This window comes from Eucyclogobius newberryi, unplaced genomic scaffold (assembly GCF_026437365.1).
Source record: "Eucyclogobius newberryi isolate DKJ021-1_F unplaced genomic scaffold, fEucNew1.0.hap1 SCAF_11, whole genome shotgun sequence".
Classification (NCBI taxonomy): domain Eukaryota; kingdom Metazoa; phylum Chordata; class Actinopteri; order Gobiiformes; family Gobiidae; genus Eucyclogobius; species Eucyclogobius newberryi.
Window position 1 is genome coordinate 32,741,284 of NW_027315735.1, and position 19,378 is coordinate 32,760,661.

At 44.2% G+C, this 19,378-nt stretch overlaps 1 protein-coding gene across 1 annotated transcript in view; it reads left to right on the forward strand.

Annotated features, from left to right (window-relative positions):
- il17rd (interleukin 17 receptor D) overlaps window positions 1-8,801 on the forward strand; it is a 39,645-nt gene extending 30,844 nt beyond the window's left edge. The window contains exons 6-16 of the mRNA XM_072439963.1: window positions 432-476; window positions 583-734; window positions 1,958-2,023; window positions 2,550-2,604; window positions 2,690-2,800; window positions 3,537-3,721; window positions 4,577-4,692; window positions 5,512-5,829; window positions 6,369-6,830; window positions 7,503-7,792; window positions 8,423-8,801. Coding sequence (XP_072296064.1) covers window positions 432-476; window positions 583-734; window positions 1,958-2,023; window positions 2,550-2,604; window positions 2,690-2,800; window positions 3,537-3,721; window positions 4,577-4,692; window positions 5,512-5,829; window positions 6,369-6,830; window positions 7,503-7,792; window positions 8,423-8,523 — 1,901 coding nt within the window. The 3' untranslated portion in view covers window positions 8,524-8,801. The remainder of the gene's footprint in view (window positions 1-431; window positions 477-582; window positions 735-1,957; window positions 2,024-2,549; window positions 2,605-2,689; window positions 2,801-3,536; window positions 3,722-4,576; window positions 4,693-5,511; window positions 5,830-6,368; window positions 6,831-7,502; window positions 7,793-8,422) is intronic.
- Window positions 8,802-19,378: the final 10,577 nt, after the last annotated feature.

Genomic DNA, 19,378 nt, shown 5'->3' on the forward strand with positions numbered 1-19,378 from the left:
TGTGTTTATACCTGTTGACAAATCTGTAGAAAATGACAGGAAGTGACATCACATCAAGGACACTCATTCCAGTCAAAGTTTATGCAGAATTTACACAAAGAAACAACTTTTTTGACTCTCGAAACATGAATTCAACCAAATAAAGTCGCTCATATATTTTTATTTGTCAAATTAAATACAAATGTTACATTAGATAAGTTTTGGCCCAGTGTTTGCTGGGTAAATTCCTTGTGTGATGCCATCAATTACAACCAGGAAGTGAAATTATAAACTGTGAAAAAAAAAAGTGCTATTCTGTGATAACATTTCATAACTTTCAACAAAATTCAAAACATATTTATCTCAACTGCGTTTTAGTGCAATGAGTCGTCCGACCTGTAGGGGGCATGAATCCCCAGTTGTTAATGACACGTTCATGTTCCTGTTTCCAGCCTGTGCGGTGCTGCTGGGGGCCGAGAGTCTCGTGTGCAAACCTTGTGAGTTCGAGCTCGTTCACGTTATGTATCAAAATTAAAAAGATTCATTTCTAAATTTAACATTTTTCCTCTCCTTTCTTCTCTTTCTTTTTTCCTCTCGCCTCAGTCTGGAAGCCCAAGTCTCTGAACGTGTCCCAGTCCGGCTCTAATCTCCACGTGACCTTTGACCCCGCCCCCCCGACCTTTCACCTCAGCGCGTACCACCTTTTCTACAAACTCAGACAGGACGGGCCTTTCAGGAGCCAGCGCTGCAAACCGGTGAGGACGCTTTTGATTTCATTCAAGGCCTTTTCCTGCGCTCGACTGTCGCCCCCGGATACAGTGTTATTAAAGCAGATTAAAAATGCCTTAAAATCACAAAGACATGACTGAAATCACAAAACATTCATTTCTATTCTTTCAATTTAACAGTTTTGCTGACATGAATTATACATTTTCTCCGAGCTTAGTGATCCGCCAGATGGAAAACCCCACTGGCCCACACTGGCCCACACTGGCCCACACTGCTCCACACTGGCCCACACTGCTCCACACTGGCCCACACTGGCCCACACTGCTCCACACTGGCCCACACTGGCCCACACTGCTCCACACTGGCCCACACTGGCCCACACTGCTCCACACTGGCCCACACTGCTCCACACCGCTCCACACTGGCCCACACTGCTCCACACCGCTCCACACTGGCCCACACTGCTCCACACTGGCCCACACTGCTCCACACTGGCCCACACTGCTCCACACTGGCCCACACTGCTCCACACTGCTCCACACTGGCCCACACTGGCCCACACTGCTCCACACTGGCCCACACTGCTCCACACTGGCCCACACTGCTCCACACTGGCCCACACTGGCCCACACTGCTCCACACTGCTCCACACTGGCCCACACTGGCCCACACTGCTCCACACTGGCCCACACTGGCCCACACTGCTCCACACTGCTCCACACTGGCCCACACTGGCCCACACTGCTCCACACTGCTCCACACTGCTCCACACTGGCCCACACTGCTCCACACTGGCACACACTGGCCCACACTGGCCCACACTGCTCCACACTGGCCCACACTGCTCCACACTGGCCCACACTCCAGACACTCTTTCCCATATTTATTTGACATTGCCATGGTGACAGGCGTCTCCGGGATGGACACATCACTTTTAGCTTGGTCCTTTCCCATGTTGGTCCGTCCCTAGACGTCAGCGCACTATCTGCCTCTGCACACGTCTGTGCTGAGCGTATCTTTTACCACGACGCTCTCGTCGACGCCTCCAATGTTTTGTTTTGTTTTACCCATTCTAAAACTTTTACACAATTAAGAGGCATCTAAGAACAAATAAAAGTTAATTTGCCGCATTCTCTTTCTTTGTTAATCTTAGATTGTGTTTGTAAAGTAGAAACAGAGGCTGTGAGTTGGATCTGGACTTGCTCCTGCTTCTCGGCTCTTTATTATGAACCTTATGTTTTTCCGTCAGGATCTGAACCAGGCCAGGACCACGTGTGTCGTCCGCGGCGTCACTCCAGGGACCTACACCATCGAGGTACAAGCTCCGCCCCCTCAGAGACCCCTGTGGTTAGAGCTATTTGAATCAGGGCGGGCTCTCTCTTTCTTTCTTTCTTTCGCTCCTTCTCTCTCTCTCTCTCCTCTCTCTCGCTCTCTCTTTCTGTCTCTCGCCTTCTCTCTTTTTCTCTCTCTCTCTCTCTTGCCTTCTCTCTTTCTCGCACTCTCTTTCTCTCTCCCTCTCTCTCTTTCTCTCCCTCTCTTTCTCTCTTTCTCACCTTCTCTCTCTTCCTCTCTTTCTCTCTCGCCTTCTCTCTCTCTCTCTCTCTCTCTCTCTCTCTCTCTCTCTCTCTCTCTCTCTCTCTCTCTCTCTCTGTTGCCTTCTCTCTCTTTTTCTCTCTTTATTTCTTTCTCTCTCTCATACTCTGAAGACGTACAGCTCCAGTAGGTGGCAGTAAATACTCTGTTTCACTTCGCTGCCCGCCGCCATTAAAAGCAACGAAACACAACAACACAACAACAGCACGCCGTTTGTTCATTCGCGTTCCTGGTTTTGTCGCTTTCAGCTCCGAGACGACGACAACGCCACCAGGAGGCAGACGCAGTTCCACGTCAGTCAAGGTAAACTCCCGTCTCGCTACAGTTTGACAACCGCCGGCGTGATCGTGTACGTGACGACGATGTTTGTGTTTGTGTTTGTGTTCAGTCCATTCCCCGTGGGCCGGTCCCATCAGAGCCATGGCCATCACCGTGCCCCTCGTCGTCATGTCCGCCTTCGCCACGCTCTTCACCGTCATGTGCCGCAAGAAGCAGCAAGGTCAGAGTTCAAATACACAACAACAACAACAACAACACGGGGACTATACCGCTGCGTTTCAGACACACAACAGTCGGATGAGTCGACACACTCCAGCGAGCGAGCGGAGAGTCCCGGAGCAGAAGTGTGAGGCGTAATCAGGGCCGATGCTCGATAATATCTGCGCACATTCTGAGGCAAACATATGCAGTAGGATGACACGTACGAAGTATAAACTCTCTGCTCTACATGATATACGTAAATACTCAACATTCACAGCCCTGTCGCGCTCATATTTAGATCATATTTAGAGCAAACAGTGGTGCGTGCGATAAGTTTAGTGATAAAACATGACCCTAAAAGTCACAGAGTCTGAAATGTGTGTGACAAAAGGACGTTTCTGAGCACATTTCACTGGTTTGTACGTTGTTGAACAGATGTGTGTGTGTGTGTGTGTGTGTGTGTGATCCTTCTCAGAATTACATTTATTGTTATTCAGCGTAATCGCAAAAGAGAACCGGACAAGCGTTTCGGAGCGTGGATGCGTTTTGCCGCCAGGAGCCTCTTCGATTAAGAATTAAAATGACAGTTTTGAAGAAGCTCCATCTTTAAACTTCTTGTACATGGACAGAACTACAATTTCCGTTTAATATCTAGTTGAATAAATGTGTTTAAAGCACATTTGCCTGGTACTCTGATCATTTCATTCATAAAAATTGTGCCCCTGAACGCTCCTCCTCCCGTCTCTCCGCCGCAGAGAACATCTACAGCCACCTGGACGAGGAGAGCAGCGAGTCGTCCAACCAGAGCGCGGCGTTGATCTCGGAGCGCCCCTGGCCCCGCCCCAAAGTCTTCCTGTGCCACTCGAGCAGAGACGGCCCCAAACACAGCAGCGTGGTGCAGGCCTTCGCTTACTTCCTGCAGGACTTCTGCGGCTGTGAGGTACAAGCCCCATAACGTGATTATTGTTGTTTAAAGGTGCCTTAGGAAAGTGGCACAGTGCACCTTTAACTGCCCGTGTTTGTGACTGAGCAGGGCCCGACATGGATGTTTAAATATGATTAAGATGGTGATTATAATTATGTCTGAAGATAAACTAGAGCTGGGCAAAGACATCAGTCACTATTGACCACTTTCAATTTAATTTTGTCTCATTAAAAATAAATGAAGATGGCATTCAATATCAATGTCCTGAACATAAACAATACAGACTTTTAATCCTTTCCGTTTAACGCAAATACAAAAATTGTCTGTCCTTTTAAATGTAGTTTTTTGTGTGTTTCTTGTTTTGTTCTTGCAATTGTTTGCTGCAAGTATGGTTTTTAAATAAATATCAAAATAAAATAATATATTATAATAGAAAATAAATAAAATAAAATAAAATAAAATAAATAAAATAAATAAAATAAATAAAATAAATAAAATAAATAAAATAAATAAAATAAATAAAATACAATATATTACAATATTTTACAATTAATAGAATATGTAAAATTAAATTAAATTGTAATATATAATTCTGTCCAAAATCACAAGCTGACACAGAATCGTCTTTAAACCTCTCCATTAAAAAAACCCAAATGATCATTGTTGATTAGAAATTACTCTTGATCTCAATTAAAATGTGCTTCACTGTGCAGTCCAAATACACACCTACAATACAAACATTTTACAGAATACATCTTCCCCAAACGTCACTGTTCCACTGAAACAGGGCGGTCTTTGTCCTCCTGCTCTAAACGTTTGTACCTGGCACTGGTTTGTCCTGTGGCTCTGAACGCCTCGTGTGGCCTCCAGGTGGCGCTGGATCTGTGGGAGCATCTGGACATGTGCAGAGAAGGACAGATGTCGTGGCTCAGTCGACAGCTCGACGAAGCCGACTTCATCATCACCGTCTGCTCCAAAGGACTTCGGTAAGAGTTAAAGAGCTAAAGAGCTAAAGAGCTAAAGAGTTAAAGAGTTAAAGAGTTAAAAAGAGTTAAGGAGTTAAGGAGTTAAAGAGCTAAAGAGTTAAAGAGTTAAAAAGAGTTAAAGAGTTAAGGAGTTAAGGAGTTAAAGAGGAATGGAGTTAAAGAGTTGAGGAAAGGAGTTAAAAGGAGTTAAAATTAAAGACGGACAAAATGAACCACGTCTCGAGCCAAACAATCCCACCACCTCAAGAGTGCGTTGAAATCAAGAACATCACATGATCAAGGACGTCACATGATCAAGGACATCACATGATCAAGGACGTCACATGATCAAGGACGTCACATGATCAAGGACGTCACATGATCAAGGACATCACATGATCAAGGACGTCACATGATCAAGGACGTCACATGATCAAGGACGTCACATGATCAAGGACGTCACATGATCAAGGACGTCACATGATCAAGGCTTCGGTAAACACAGAAGTAAAGAGCGTAAAAGTGTCGTGCTAAAGGTTTAGAGCTACAAAAGTTTGGGTAGCGCTAAAACAAATGAGATCAATGTTTGGTCGTCGTTAGAGACACTTTTAGCTCGGAGGCCGTACGTCTCAAGCAGAAGCTGATGTTTTGTTTGAAGCTTTATTTGAACACTCAAAACGAGACGCTGCACATGAAACACTCCAAATGACCCGACCGACCATCGTTTGATCTCGAGGATTCTGAGCAGCACTTTTTATTCTTTTCATTTTTAATAGAAAAGTAAACAACATTATAAGATGCACTCGTTTTTCTCATATCCGTTTCTAATCATTGTCACAGTTACTTCGTCGAGAGGAAGAGTCGCCGTGGAAAGACTCCCGTCGGACGCCGCGGCAACAGCGGCAGTAGCCCCGCCCCCAAAGAGAGCAGGCCAATCGGTGGCGGTGGCGGCGGCGGCGACCGTCCCGCTTCCAAGGACGGCGGGCCGGTCGGCGGCGACCGCGGCGGAGGCGACCTGTTCCTGGTTGCCGTGGCGATGATCTCGGAGCAGCTGCGACTGGCCAAACAGAGCGAGAAGGAGCTGAGCCGCTTCATGGCCGTTTACTTCGACTATTCCACGGAGAACGACATCCCCACCGCGCTCAGCCTCGCGCCGAGGTGAGGGACGCCGAGCGAGACCCGGTTTAACCAGCAGAACGGCCCACTAACCAAATATAGAGCTTTATTTACCTCAGATTACCAGAGTCTAGTGCGTCGCTTGTTTACTCTGCAGAATTTATTGTCGGTTCCCTTTCCCCCCGTAAACCGCCCTGTTTGTTTAGACACGCGTTTCTCTGATTGGTCAAAGCGTGTGGCAAGTTACGGCACTCGAACTAGTGTCAATGAAGCCGAACGCCACGTGTTTTGGAAAAGGAACAACGTTATAAAATGGTTTGAAGCTCAAAAAGTACATTTTGTTGCCCTCATCACATCATGTTAACTTAATCTGCGTCGGATTTAGTAAAAAGCTCGTATCGACGGGCCATCAATACAAGAACATCATTATTATTAGCACAAAAACACTGAACTTGGTGGTCCATAATTAAAAGAAAGACGTCTGTGCATTATTAATGGAAGGTTTTCAGCGCTAAAGAATACAAGAATAGAAGCTTGTGCTTAGTTAATCCTGTTTTCAAACGTGTTAACGCCGTTTCCAGGCTGAAGCTGATGGACCAGTTGCCGCAGCTCTTCTCTCGGCTGCACTCGTCGCACCCGTCGCTGTGGGACGCGGCGCCGCCAAACGTCTCGCGCAGGAACTACTTCCGGAGCAAGTCGGGCCGCTCGCTCTACGTCTCCATCTGCAACATGCACCAGTTCATCTCCCAGAGCCCCGACTGGTTCGACCAGCAGCTGCACCCGCACGCAGGGAGCCCCGCCCACCACCGCGGCCCGCCCCCCGCCCCCTGCGAGGCCCCGGCCGTGGTCGCGCAGTCCAGTCTGGTCCTGAACGAAGTCGCCGCCAAGACCCTGGACTCGGCGCCGAACAGGAAGAACCTGGTCGTGCTGGCACCGGGGTCCGGACCCGGGTCAGCCACGAGCTCCAGTCTAAGTCCGAGTTACAGTCCCGGTTATGATCCGGGTCGACGCGGCTCTCAGTCGCTGCCGAGCGGCTCCTCCAGGTAAAACTCTAAACTCCTAATATGTAGATGTTGTGAGACTTTGAACATAATTGTCTCATCTTTAAACCTGAGTAAAATAAAGAGGATGTATTGTTATTTCTGCACTTTTTGTGGTTCATTTTGCTTTCCGTCCACTTTTAACCTCAACTAAAACCTTCATATTGGGATTATAGTCTTTGTCAATAATCCAATCCCTAACAACGAGTGCACGGTTAGAAAAAAACATTCCATTACCAATGTGAAGATACCAGGTCACTTTCCTTAAAATCACTTAAACTTTTAGGAACTTTTGATAACCCTTTAATAATAATCTGCTCATAGTATAATTTTTCACACATTACAAGAACTTTTGTCGTTTCTGAGCTTTAAAGTAAATGGAGTTACTGTGTGGAAGTTGGTGAAATGTGTTTATGTTCTCAAAATGATTGAATTGGAGTATCGGAAAATCAGTATCAGAAATTGGGGAATCGATGCCTGATCCATACATTATTTCAGTATCGGCGCTCCTCTTTCTGCACGATACAAACCCCTCGAAGTCAGCGAAAGTGAGAGCTAGGAACAAGTGAAACCGATTCAAACATCTACTTCCTCCACTCGCGGTTCGAACAGTGGTATTTTGGTCCTTTTCTTTCCCTCCGCCTCACAAACCTCTCGCTCGTCTTCGTTTCACAGGTGCAGCTCTTCCCTCTCCGCTCCCTCGTCCTCCTCATCTGCTGCGTCTTCGGCAAACGTCCCGTGTGTGAAGGCCCCTCCCTCCGCCGACCATCCCAGATCGTTCCGGGACCAGGACCAGGCGGGCGACGGCGAGCCCTCTCCGCCCGAGCCTCCGCCGCGGGACTCCGGGATCTACGACTCGTCCGTGCCGTCGTCGGAGCTCTCCATCCCGCTCATGGACGGCCTGTCGCACGACCACGTCGACTCGTCCTCGTTGGCCGACAGCGAGTCCTCCTCCTCGGGACTCGGTACGAAACTCCTGCTTTCTACGACTTTCCCCGAAGTTTCGTCGTTGTTTATCGCCATGGCAAAGTCCATCCGTCGGCCTCATCTTCGCAGCGCTTTACTCGCCGTTTTTGTCGATAATAACGGGGCTAGAAGTTGATTCTGCAGCCTTGTTTGTTTTGAGACGGACTATACGCGTCCCTGATTGGCTGATCCAGCTGTCAATCAGCACGGTGGGCGGACCGATATCGATCTGTCTAAGGATACAGAGAGATCATTCTGGATCACGGATGGTGGTAATGGTTCTCGAAGAGGTAGACGCTATGAAGACTGGAGAACCTTGGGATGAGCTCGGGATCACGACAGTAAAGCTAGCTTGCCCACCTTTATAAAGCCCGCCCTTGCTATCTTTGTTAATACATGTCCAAAAAAGGTCCTACTTGTATATGTTGCGCAGTCAAAATTAGATTTACAGTTATTTCTGACCGTTGCGTCGATACAAACGTGGTCTGACGACAAAGCGCGTCCAGGTTGTCAACGCTGTGCAGTAGAAACCGTGGACCCTGGATCATGTTTAGTCGTCCAAATATAAGCCGCAAGTACTTTGTTTTACGTGCGCGTCGGTTTCTAACGAAAGCCTCTTGTCGTTTCAGGCGACGAGGAGCCTCCCACGGTCTCCTCGCTCCGCTGCAGCGCCCCCACCGTGTGCAAGGCGGAACTGCACCGACCGGACGCGCCCGTGATGTCACTGTGAACGGCCGGTCAGCGCCGCGGACTCCGAGAAAGACGAACTTTTAATGGACGGACAAAAGGGATTTACCGATCGTTCGCGGCCACTCGTGTGAAGGACTCGATCGGACCCATTTGAGCCTTTGTCGTTTTTTACTTTTGTTTTAACATATATATATATTTACTGTTAATAATATTACATAGCACTTTGATGCAGAAATGCAAAAGGCCGCGAAAACACAGACTTTCACAAGCGTCCAATCAGATCGCAGGGGCCTGATCTCATGGTACACAAAGGCTCTTGTGGAAGTAACGTTTTCTGTTTCTGTTTTTTTTTTCTTCTCCATAGATTATTTGAAAAACAAGTGTATAAGCTTCGTGCGGCGACTCGTGCATCACATACGTCGCTTCATCTTAATCGTACAAATTCATACATTTTGCCAAATGTTTTGCAAATTTAGTCCACATCTAGGGATTATTCATTCCACGGCTGCTCTGTCAGGCCTCATCACAAGTTTTCAAAAGTCTAGTCGCTAGTATTAGGTATTATGTTGAGAAAATCGGGCAAAAATGTGTTTCTTTTAAAGGCGGGGTTTGTAGTTCAATATTTTACATACAAGATAAACATGTTTAACTGACGTATTAAACCTGACGGACATGTTTTTGTTGTTGTAATTTGGTGTTGATTGGTTCAGGAAGGGCGTCTGACTTTATTAGACCACAGTGGCAGGGTGGTTGCGTGTGGATTTTGCACGTTCTGCCCGTGTCTGGGTGGGTTTCCTTCTGTTGTCCTGGTTTCCTCCTTCAACATAAAGCGGGCACAATAATCCTCCAGACGAGACACTCCTCTTCCTCCGGCTCGAGACCTGGGGATGAGGTTCAACCCAGCGGCACCGAAGGACGGGTCAAATGCAGAGGGAGAAACGACAGTATCTTTAAAGGAGACGTATTGTGTCGCGCTGAATCAACGTTAACGAGCTTTTAACCTCGTTACAACTGCGTTTCCTCGTCGTTGGTTTGCTCTTAGATGTATTTTTTCATTGATTCCTGCACGTTTGAGTTGATACTGTTTCGTCCTGCAACTGAGGCGCGAGTGTTTTCACCTACCACCTAGCCCCGCCCACATCCCTGTCATTACGCAAGACTCCGAGTGACGCGTGTCGAGTTCTAAAATGTCACATAGCCACTTAAAAAAAAAAAACGGGTAACTGAAATTTGCTGCTTGTTAGGGTGAAATGTCACTATGAAGAGGCGGGGCTTATCACTATGAAGAGGCGGGGCTTGTCACTTCTGCAGTTTTGAACAGGAAGTGAATGGACCAGCTTCTATTATTAAGCCGTTTGAGATCAATTTTGCGTTGTGCAGTGAACAAAATGTAAAATTGGGATTTACTTGTTACAGTGCAAGGACTAAAGACATTTCTAAAAAAAACTAGTACATCTCCTTTAAAGTTACAGTACGTAGCCTGCACTCCGACTGTTACTCCTACTGTTACTACTCTTATTCCACATAAATGAACTGCAGAAAGAGAGTCTAGTGTATGCAATTTTCTTGGGCATTTTTAATTTTTATTTAAAAGTGTGGCATATCATTTTGTTCTGTTGTTTTTAAAGTCAATGTGGAGAATCTCACATTGCATTACAAAGAATTCTATTGCTGTTCCGAATTCATCAAAGGGAAGTTCTTTGTGTTTGGACTTTTACTCTGAAGGGACAACTCGGCGTTTCCTGCCTGTACAGATTTTATTTTTTTTTATTTTTTGGGGGAAATGCCTGATGTTTTAAAGTGTTTTTATAGCTGTTTATTAATATTTTTCTACATTTTATAGAGTTGTACTGTTTTATAGTACTGTCATGTAGGAATAAAGGATCTCAAAACAAACGGTTATCGCTTTTATAGTTTTTGAAAATTGTCGGCTTAAAGAGTTTTTTACAAAAGCAATGTCAAGATGCAGCGATGACCATGAACGATGACAGTCATGTTTGATTTAATCCACTAGGGAGCAGTAAAGATCCTCTGGTTTAGACCCAAGTGATGCAGAGAAAGACAGAAAAGATACAGCTTTGAAACCTGCAAATTAAAACTAAAATATAGCTGATAAATGCAGTTTTGGCCCATAGTTGCACTTTATATTAGATTATATTGCTTAGAAAATGTTGTTCTGTTTAGGTCCATGTCTACTGCGCAATGTCCCTATCTCAATAAAAAAAATAATTAAAAAAAAATAGATGACTGTATAAAATCTTGAAAAGACTAAAAGAATACTAATCGAGACCATTTTAAAAGTAGATTTAAGTCATTTCATATAAAAAAAAGTGTTGTAAAATGCCTGTCTGTTCATGTATGTTACATTACTTTATATTTCAGAAGGTTTGATTTGATAAAGCTAGTCAAAACCTGAAGAATAGTAACTGTATTGTAACTTTAATGAAATAAAAACATATTTCGGGTGCAGATTAGACAATGTTTCCAAGTGGAATCCTATAATAAACTGTTCTAGTCTGGTTTTAATTCTAGATTAGCTCCAGTTAAATCCATCTTTTGGTCTTGGTTGGTCCTGTTTTCGTACTTAGTCCTGGAGAAATTATAGTTTAGTCCTGTTTCTAGAAATGACACCAAATACCTTCAAAATTCTCACTATTTAAAATGATTTGAACTGGATTGTGGTCAAAAGGGAGTGGTTTATTTGAATGCATTTTTTACAGTCGTTGTAAATCTAGAGGAGTCTCCCGTCCGATGCTTCAGATAATGTCGTTTCTCTGATAAAAACGTGTTGTTCAGGTTGATGAAGAGCTCAAACTGTCCGGGCCTGTGTCTGTGGGAGAATTACAGAAGAGGCGAAACTGGTTCAACAAAGTCAGTGAAGCGGAGAAAAAAGGATTAAGGCTTGAAACAGCACAAACCTGAGAGAAAGAGGGCCCTCCACAATAAAAGCACAGGAAAGGAGACAGTGGGACAAAACAGTAGAAATATTGCATGGGATTCTTTAACTTGGACAAACAGGACTTTTATAGGTATTCACCAATAAGGAGTTATTATAACCAAGACATTAAGCAAAGTAGTGATCATTATAACTCTCTGAGGGAACTTTCAAGGGGAATAATATGTAAAATATAGCCGCAAGCGGCAATGATCGGCCCTCGCCACGCCGCCGCCACGCCGCCGCCACGCCGCAAGAGGAGGGGGCGCTAACGCGCCCCAATTGTCCTTTTATTACGCCTACTGCTGAATCTGTGACGCTGTCACATCTTCTCCCCTTTGTTTTACCATCAAAAAGCTATTTTATTTTGAATTCTTGGCAAAATGTGCGGCTTTGCCGCACAGACACCGTGACTCTTTGAATAAAAATGTGGATAACCTTTGATGGTCCACCCCTGAAGATGAGTCTCACCAAATTTCAGGTTAATAGGGCTAAAGCCCTGGGAGGAGTTTGTGAAAGTATAAAGTGTAAACATGTTCTGGCGATTTCCCCATTGGAATAACATGGGAGGTTTTGGTCATCGTTACGGCAACGTCATAACAATTATGACGTGGGTCTCATTGACTTTTTTGATGGGGATGCTAAAATTGAGTTGTGTGTCAAATTTCATATAATTTCGCAAAACTAAACATTTAACCTCCATATAAAATCTGTAGGGGGCGCTGTGGCACCAAATGAATTTATTTCACTTCAAGTAGGTTTAGGGCAAAGAGTTTAACAACTGATTCTAATTTGACGCAATTCGGACTTTATCTGCGCAAACGGCAGAAATTTTAAATATGGGAGATTTCTGAAATTCTAGCTACAGTTTGCGGCTTCGCCGCACCGAGACCGTGAGAGGTATCAATGTAATTTGGATAACTTTTGATGTCCCACTCCTCAGTAGCATTTTCACCAAATTTCAGCTTTTTAGGGCCAACGCCCTGGGAGGAGTTCGTAAAAGTACGACGTTTGGAAAAACTCCGAAGTCATGTTTAGCCATTTTTGAAGCAATATGGCCGACATTTGGTTGGGCGGACGGCGTTGCCATAACAATATTTTTTACTTCTCTTGTCACCATCTACCTCTGCGCCAAATTTCATGATTCTACGATCAGATTTTTTTTGGGTCATTTCCAATCTCTCAATGCATTTTTGGTACATTTGGGGGCGCTGACGCGCCAATTTTTTTATTTTAGAAAAGGGAAATAGCCAGAATGTAGAGAGGCACGATTTTTAGAGGTGTGAACATTTTTGTGACTTTTCGTCAATGTTCACTGGGTGAAAAATAGGGGGGTTGGTCCCGAGAAGAAGAAGAAGAAGAAGATTAAAGCCGCAAGCGGCATCCAACGGCCCTCGCGGGCCGCCGGCCTTCCCACTCTGCGCTTTCGACTTGATAAAGATGGCGCCCTTATTGTGTGTTGAATTAAAAAAGAACTTGACAGACGGCGACACATTGGACATGGCCAATCCAGTGGAAATAAACACAAATGTCGGTCAAATGTGCGGGTCCGCCACACAGAGACCGTAGCACTTAGAATCAAAATATGGGAAAGTTTTGATGGCCCGCTTGTGTAGATGATATTCTCCAAATATGAACTTGATCGGGCTATCGCCCTAGGAGGAGTTTGTTAAAGTGTGAAGTGTAAAAATGTGGTGATTTGAGCGATTCTGCGATTTTCCCATAAGGATAACATGGGATGTTTCTGTCAACGCTACGGTTACGCCGTACAAAATATGACTTTGGCTCTCATACTTTTATGATCAGGATGGCAAATTAGAATTTTGTTCAAAATATCATGTCATTTGGAAAAACTCTATTGTTTATAGGCCACTCTGAAAGCCAAATAGTCAGAATTCTGGGAAACGTTTGCGGCTCCGTCGCACAGAGACCGTAAAAGTTATCCTTAAAATTTGGATAACTTTAGATGCCCCACTTGTCTAGAGGACGTACACCGATTTTGAGGTTCGTGGGCAAAACGCACTAGGAGGAGTTCGTTAAAGTGTGAAACATAAAAATGTGGATATTTGAGAGATTTTGCGGTTTTCCCATAGGGATAACATGGGAGGTTTCTGTCATCGCTACGACTACGCCGTAAAAAATAAGGCATTTGTCTGATTGGCTTTTTTGATCGGGACGCCAAAATAGAATTTTGGGTAAAGTTTAGAACATTTTGGTAAAACTAATTTTTGACCTTCAATGTTAATTTAAAGGTCACTCTGTAGGGGGCGCTATCACGCCCATTTCAATTTTGTCATCATAAACTGGTCCAAACTAGAAAGTTTAACAACTGATTCAAATTTGGTCCTAATCGGACTCGTTTTGATCAAATGGGAGCAATTTTTAGATCTGCAATATTCCAAAATAAGTTGTCCAACTTTGCGGCTGCGCCGCACACAGACCGTGAAAGGTATCTCAAAAAATTGGATAACTTTAGATGCCCCACTTGTCCAGAGGACGTACGCCGATTTTGAAGTTGGTGGGCAAAACGCCCTAGGAGGAGTTCGTCAAAGTTTGACGTGAACAAAATGGCTAACACAGCGTGTTTTCATGTTCAAAGGAAGATGGCGGCCATAGGGTAAGTCTGGGGGCGTGGCCACAATGATTTTTTTTTTTTGTCCTCACGAGAGGAATGCGTGTCCCGAATTTCGTAGCTTTACGACAAAGTTGACCTCGGGGCGTCTCCCATAGGCGCAATGTATTTTGACTTTTGTCGGTGGCACTGTCGCGCCATTTTTTAACGAAAAAAAAAATGGCCCAGAAAAAATACAATTTTTCGCCGATTCTGAATTTTGGGCAAAGTTTGGTGAGTTTTTGAGCATGTTCAGGGGGTCAAATTAGAGATCAAAGCGCTGAAGAAGAACAAGAAAAATAATAAAAAATATAGCCGCAAGCGGCAATGATCGGCCCTCGCCACGCCGCCGCCACGCCGCAAGAGGAGGGGGCGCTAACGCGCCCCAATTGTCCTTTTATTACGCCTACTGCTGAATCTGTGAAGCTGTCACATCTTCTCACTTTGTTTTACCATCAAAAAGCAATTTTATTTTGAATTCTTGGCAAAATGTGCGGCTTTGCCGCACAGACACCATGACTCTTTGAATAAAAATGTGGATAACTTTTGATGGTCCACCCCTGAAGATGAGCCTCACCAAATTTCAGGTTAATAGGGCTAATGCCCTGGGAGGAGTTTGTGAAAGTCTAAAGTGTAAACATGTTCTGGCGATTTCCCCATTGGAATAACAAGGGAGGTTTTGGTCATTGCTACGGCAACGCCATAACAATTATGACATGGGTCTCATTGACTTTTTTGATGGGGAGGCCAAAATTGAGTTGTGTGTCAAATTTCATAAAATTTCGCAAAACTAAACATTTAACCTCCATATAAAATCTGTAGGGGGCGCTGTGGCTCCAAATTAATTTATTTCACTTCAAGTAGGTTTAGGGCAAAGAGTTTAACAACTGATTCTAATTTGACGCAATTCGGACTTTATCTGCGCAAACGGCAGAAATTTTAAATATGGGAGATTTCTGAAATTCTAGCTACAGTTTGCGGCTTCGCCGCACAGAGACCGTGAGAGGTATCAATGTAATTTGGATAACTTTTGATGTCCCACTCCTCAGTAGCATTTTCACCAAATTTCAGCTTTTTAGGGCCAACGCCCTGGGAGGAGTTCGTAAAAGTACGACGTTTGGAAAAACTCCGAAGTCATGTTTAGCCATTTTTGAAGCAATATGGCCGACATTTGGTTGGGCGGACGGCGTTGCCGTAATAATATTTTTTACTTCTCTTGTCACCATCTACCTCTGCGCCAAATTTCATGATTCTACGATCAGATTTTTTTTGGGTCATTTCCCATCTCTCAATGCATTTTTGGTACATTTGGGGGCGCTGACGCGCCAATTTTTTTTATTTTAGAAAAGGGAAATAGCCAGAATGTAGAGAGGCACGATTTTTAGAGGTGTGCAAATTTTTGTGACTTTTCGTCAATGTTCACTGGGTGAAAAATAGGGGGGTTGGTCCCGAGAAGAAGAAAGAAAGAATATTAAAGCCGCAAGCGGCATCCAACGGCCCTCGCGGGCCGCCGGCCTTCCGACTCTGCTCTCTGCATTTTACAGAGATGGCGCTAACGCAATTGTCTAAGAACTAAGACAGCGACACATTGGACATGTACAATGCTGTGCTTAACCAGTGCAAATGAACACAAATGTCGGTCAAATGTGCAGCTCCAGCGCACAGAGACCGTGACACTTGGAATAAAAATATGGATAACTTTTGATGCTCCGCTTGTGTAGATTATTTTTCCCAAATATGAGCTTGATCGAGCTATTGCCCACAGAGGAGTTCATTAAAGTGTGAAGCATAAATGTGAACATTTCAAGGATTTGGCGTTTTTCCCATTTGTGACAGTATATTTGCAGCTCCACGGCACAGAGACCGTAGCACTTAAAATCAAAATATGGATAACTTTTGATGCCCCATTTGTGTAGATGATTTCCCCAAATATGAGCTTGATCGGGCAATCGGCCTAGGAGGAGTTGGTGAAAGTGTGAAGCGTGAAAATGTGGTCATTTTGGAGATTTCGCTGTTTTCCCATTTCTGACATATATTTGCGGGTCCGCCACACAGAGACCGTAGCACTTAGAATCAAAATATGGATAAGTTTTGATGCCCCGCTTGTGTAGATGATTTTCCCCAAATATGAGCTTGATCGGACAATCGCCCTAGGAGGAGTTTGTTAAAGTGTGAAGTGTAAAAATGTGGTGATTTGAGCGATTCTACGATTTTCCCATAAGGATAACATGGGATGTTTCTGTCAACGCTACGGTTACGCCGTACAAAATATGACTTTGGCTCTCATACTTGTATGATCAGGATGGCAAATTAGAATTTAGTGCAAAATGTCATGTCATTTGGAAAAACTCTATTGTTTATAGGCCACTCTGAAGGCCAAATAGTCAGAATTCTGGGAAACGTTTGCGGCTCCGTCGCACAGAGACCGTAAAAGTTATCCTTAAAATTTGGATAACTTTAGATGCACCACTTGTCTAGAGGACGTACACCGATTTTGAGGTTGGTGGGCAAAACGCACTAGGAGGAGTTCGTTGAAGTGTAAAACATAAAAATGTGGTAATTTGAGAGATTTTGCGGTTTTCCCATAGGGATAACATGGGAGGTTTCTGTCATCGCTACGACTACGCCGTAAAAATTTAGGCATTTTTGTGATTGGCTTTTGTGATCGGGACGGCAAAATAGAATTTTGGGTAAAGTTTAGACAATTTTGGTAAAACTAATTTTTGACCTTCAATGTTAATTTAAAGGTCACTCTGTAGGGGGCGCTATCGCGGCCATTTCAATTTTGTCAGCCTAAACTGGTCCAAACTAGAAAGTTTAACAACTGATTCAAATTTGGTCCTAATCGGACTGGTTTTGATCAAATGGGAGCAATTTTTAGATCTGCAATATTCCAAAATAAGTTGTCCAACTTTGCGGCTGCGCCGCACACAGACCGTTAAAGGTATCTCAAAAAATTGAATAACTTTAGATGCCCCACTTGTCCAGAGGACGTACGCCGATTTTGAAGTCGGTGGGCAAAACGCCCTAGGAGGAGTTCGTCAAAGTTTGACGTGAACAAAATGACTAACACAGCGTATTTTCATTTTCAAAGGAAGATGGCGGCCATAGGGTAAGTCTGGGGGCGTGGCCACAATGATTTTTTTTGTTCGTCCTCACGAGAGGAATGCGTGTCCCGAATTTCGTAGCTTTACGCCAAAGTTGACCTCGGGGCGTCTCCCATAGGCGCAATGTATTTTGACTTTTGTCGGTGGCGCTGTCGCGCCATTTTTTTACGAAAAAAAAAATGGCCCAGAAAAAATCAAATTTTTCGCCGATTCTGAATTTTGGGCAAAGTTTGGTGAGTTTTTGAGCATGTTCAGGGGGTCAAATTAGAGATCAAAAAGCAGAAGAACAAGAAAAATAAAAATAATAATATTTTTAGCAAAAACAATATAGCCGTTTCCACTATAACAACAAATTATACATCGTTTGAAAGCTCTAAGCCTTCCCGATGCCGCCATGGGGTGGAATCATCATTACGAGCGCTTACGCGCTTGTCACTCCCTATTCCGTCGGGATGCCCCGCCCACTCCCCATAGACTTCCATTAATTTGAGCAGATACAAGCATGGCCCATGCCTGCGGCATGGATTCTCGCGTACGGGACGATGCCAGGAGGGTTTTTGGAGGAATGCAGCGCTTCGCGCTGCTGTTGTCAACAATTAGTGAATGGGCTACGCCCATTCACTAATTGTTGACTATTTCTGTCATAGCAGGAGTAAGTATGCATGATCCATGCCTTCGGCATGGGCTAGTTCACTGTACTTGCCAGGGGCGACGGGGTACCAAACATGCGGGCTGCGCCCGCATGTTTGGTCAGACAGTTGCAACGCTGCCGAAGGCAGCGTTGCGGGAGCAATAGGCCCTCCGCCCTGCTGGGGCTCGGGCCTAAATATTCCGATGCGAAAACAATGTTTCCCATTTTTCAAATATCATAAACTATACATTTTCGGAAAGCGCTCGCGCTTTCCTACCTCATGGTGTGGGTCCCTGGTCACTGACGGGTACTTTCGTTAATTTTGAGTGGGCTCCGCCCACTTTGTGTTTTTGGCCCTCTATACAGTAATAATGTTGAATTTTTGCATTACATGCTTATATGCACGGAACATGCAAGAGATGGGGAACGTATTCGTGAGCTACTCAGCGCAAATGAGTGCTTTATATGGGGATGATGACCGCTCATTTAGTGCGCACTTTTGCACGGGCTTCGCCCGTTTACAACGGTAATGTTCCATTTTCCTACAACTAATTAGTATGCACGGGGCGTGCATGAGTGAAGGAGTGCGTTAGTGAGTGTTTGGAAGTGGGCGAGCGCTTTGCGCTCGATTTCGTGCGCACTACGTGCGCACTTTCGCAGCCGTGCTTCGCACGGCCTTACGAGATTAATAGGCCTCTCGCCAGCTTGTGGCGCTCGGGCCTAATTATATCAATGCATATTTACTCTGGGCAATTGCTCTATAAATATATTAAAACAAAGGGAATTCTGTGTCAAACTGCTGCAGGAGAAACTGTGGCTCCAGAAGACAAACCGCTCTCACGTGTTCTGGGACCATCCTGTCGCTCAGAAATATAAATCACTGCAAACCTTCTTTGACATTGTCCTCCTCTGAACTATAGAACTATGTACTATAGTACTTGTACTTGGGCCTCAGAACACCTGCCATGGACACTATAAATAGATACATTTGGAACGTACTTTTGGCTGCGGGAAAAAAGCCCGTCACAAAGAAATGGATGACACAAACTTCATTATCGACCAAGGACGGGTCTGAGATAGGAACAGACATCAGACAAATGGAAAAAATAAAGATGACTTAATTTGAAAATGCATGTCTTTGACAGACTTTGGACTAAATGTTCAACTGTATGTGTTTTTATTTATGTTTTTTCCCACTGTGCTGTGTTCATGTTATTGATTAATATTAATACATTATTTGTTGTAATTATGACGATGATGATGATTTTTTAGTCTTACTCTCTCATTGTGTTCTTTGTTTTATGTGTGTTTATATAATATAAAATATATTACAAATTAAAATAACAAAAGTGAGTGAATACACAATATAATCACAGCACAGATCTGTGAGGCAGGTTTGAAGTTCAAAAAGGAAGAATTAATTTCAAAACACGGCAGTTCAGGTCAATAAAAGCAAAAAACAAAACCATACAACTGAAACTAAAAACATGCACATAACGGTGGGCTCCTTCAGAATACATGTATAACATGTAAACAAACACGTGTGCTCCTTCAGAATACATGTATGACATGTAAACAAACACATGTGCTCCTTCAGAATACATGTATAAC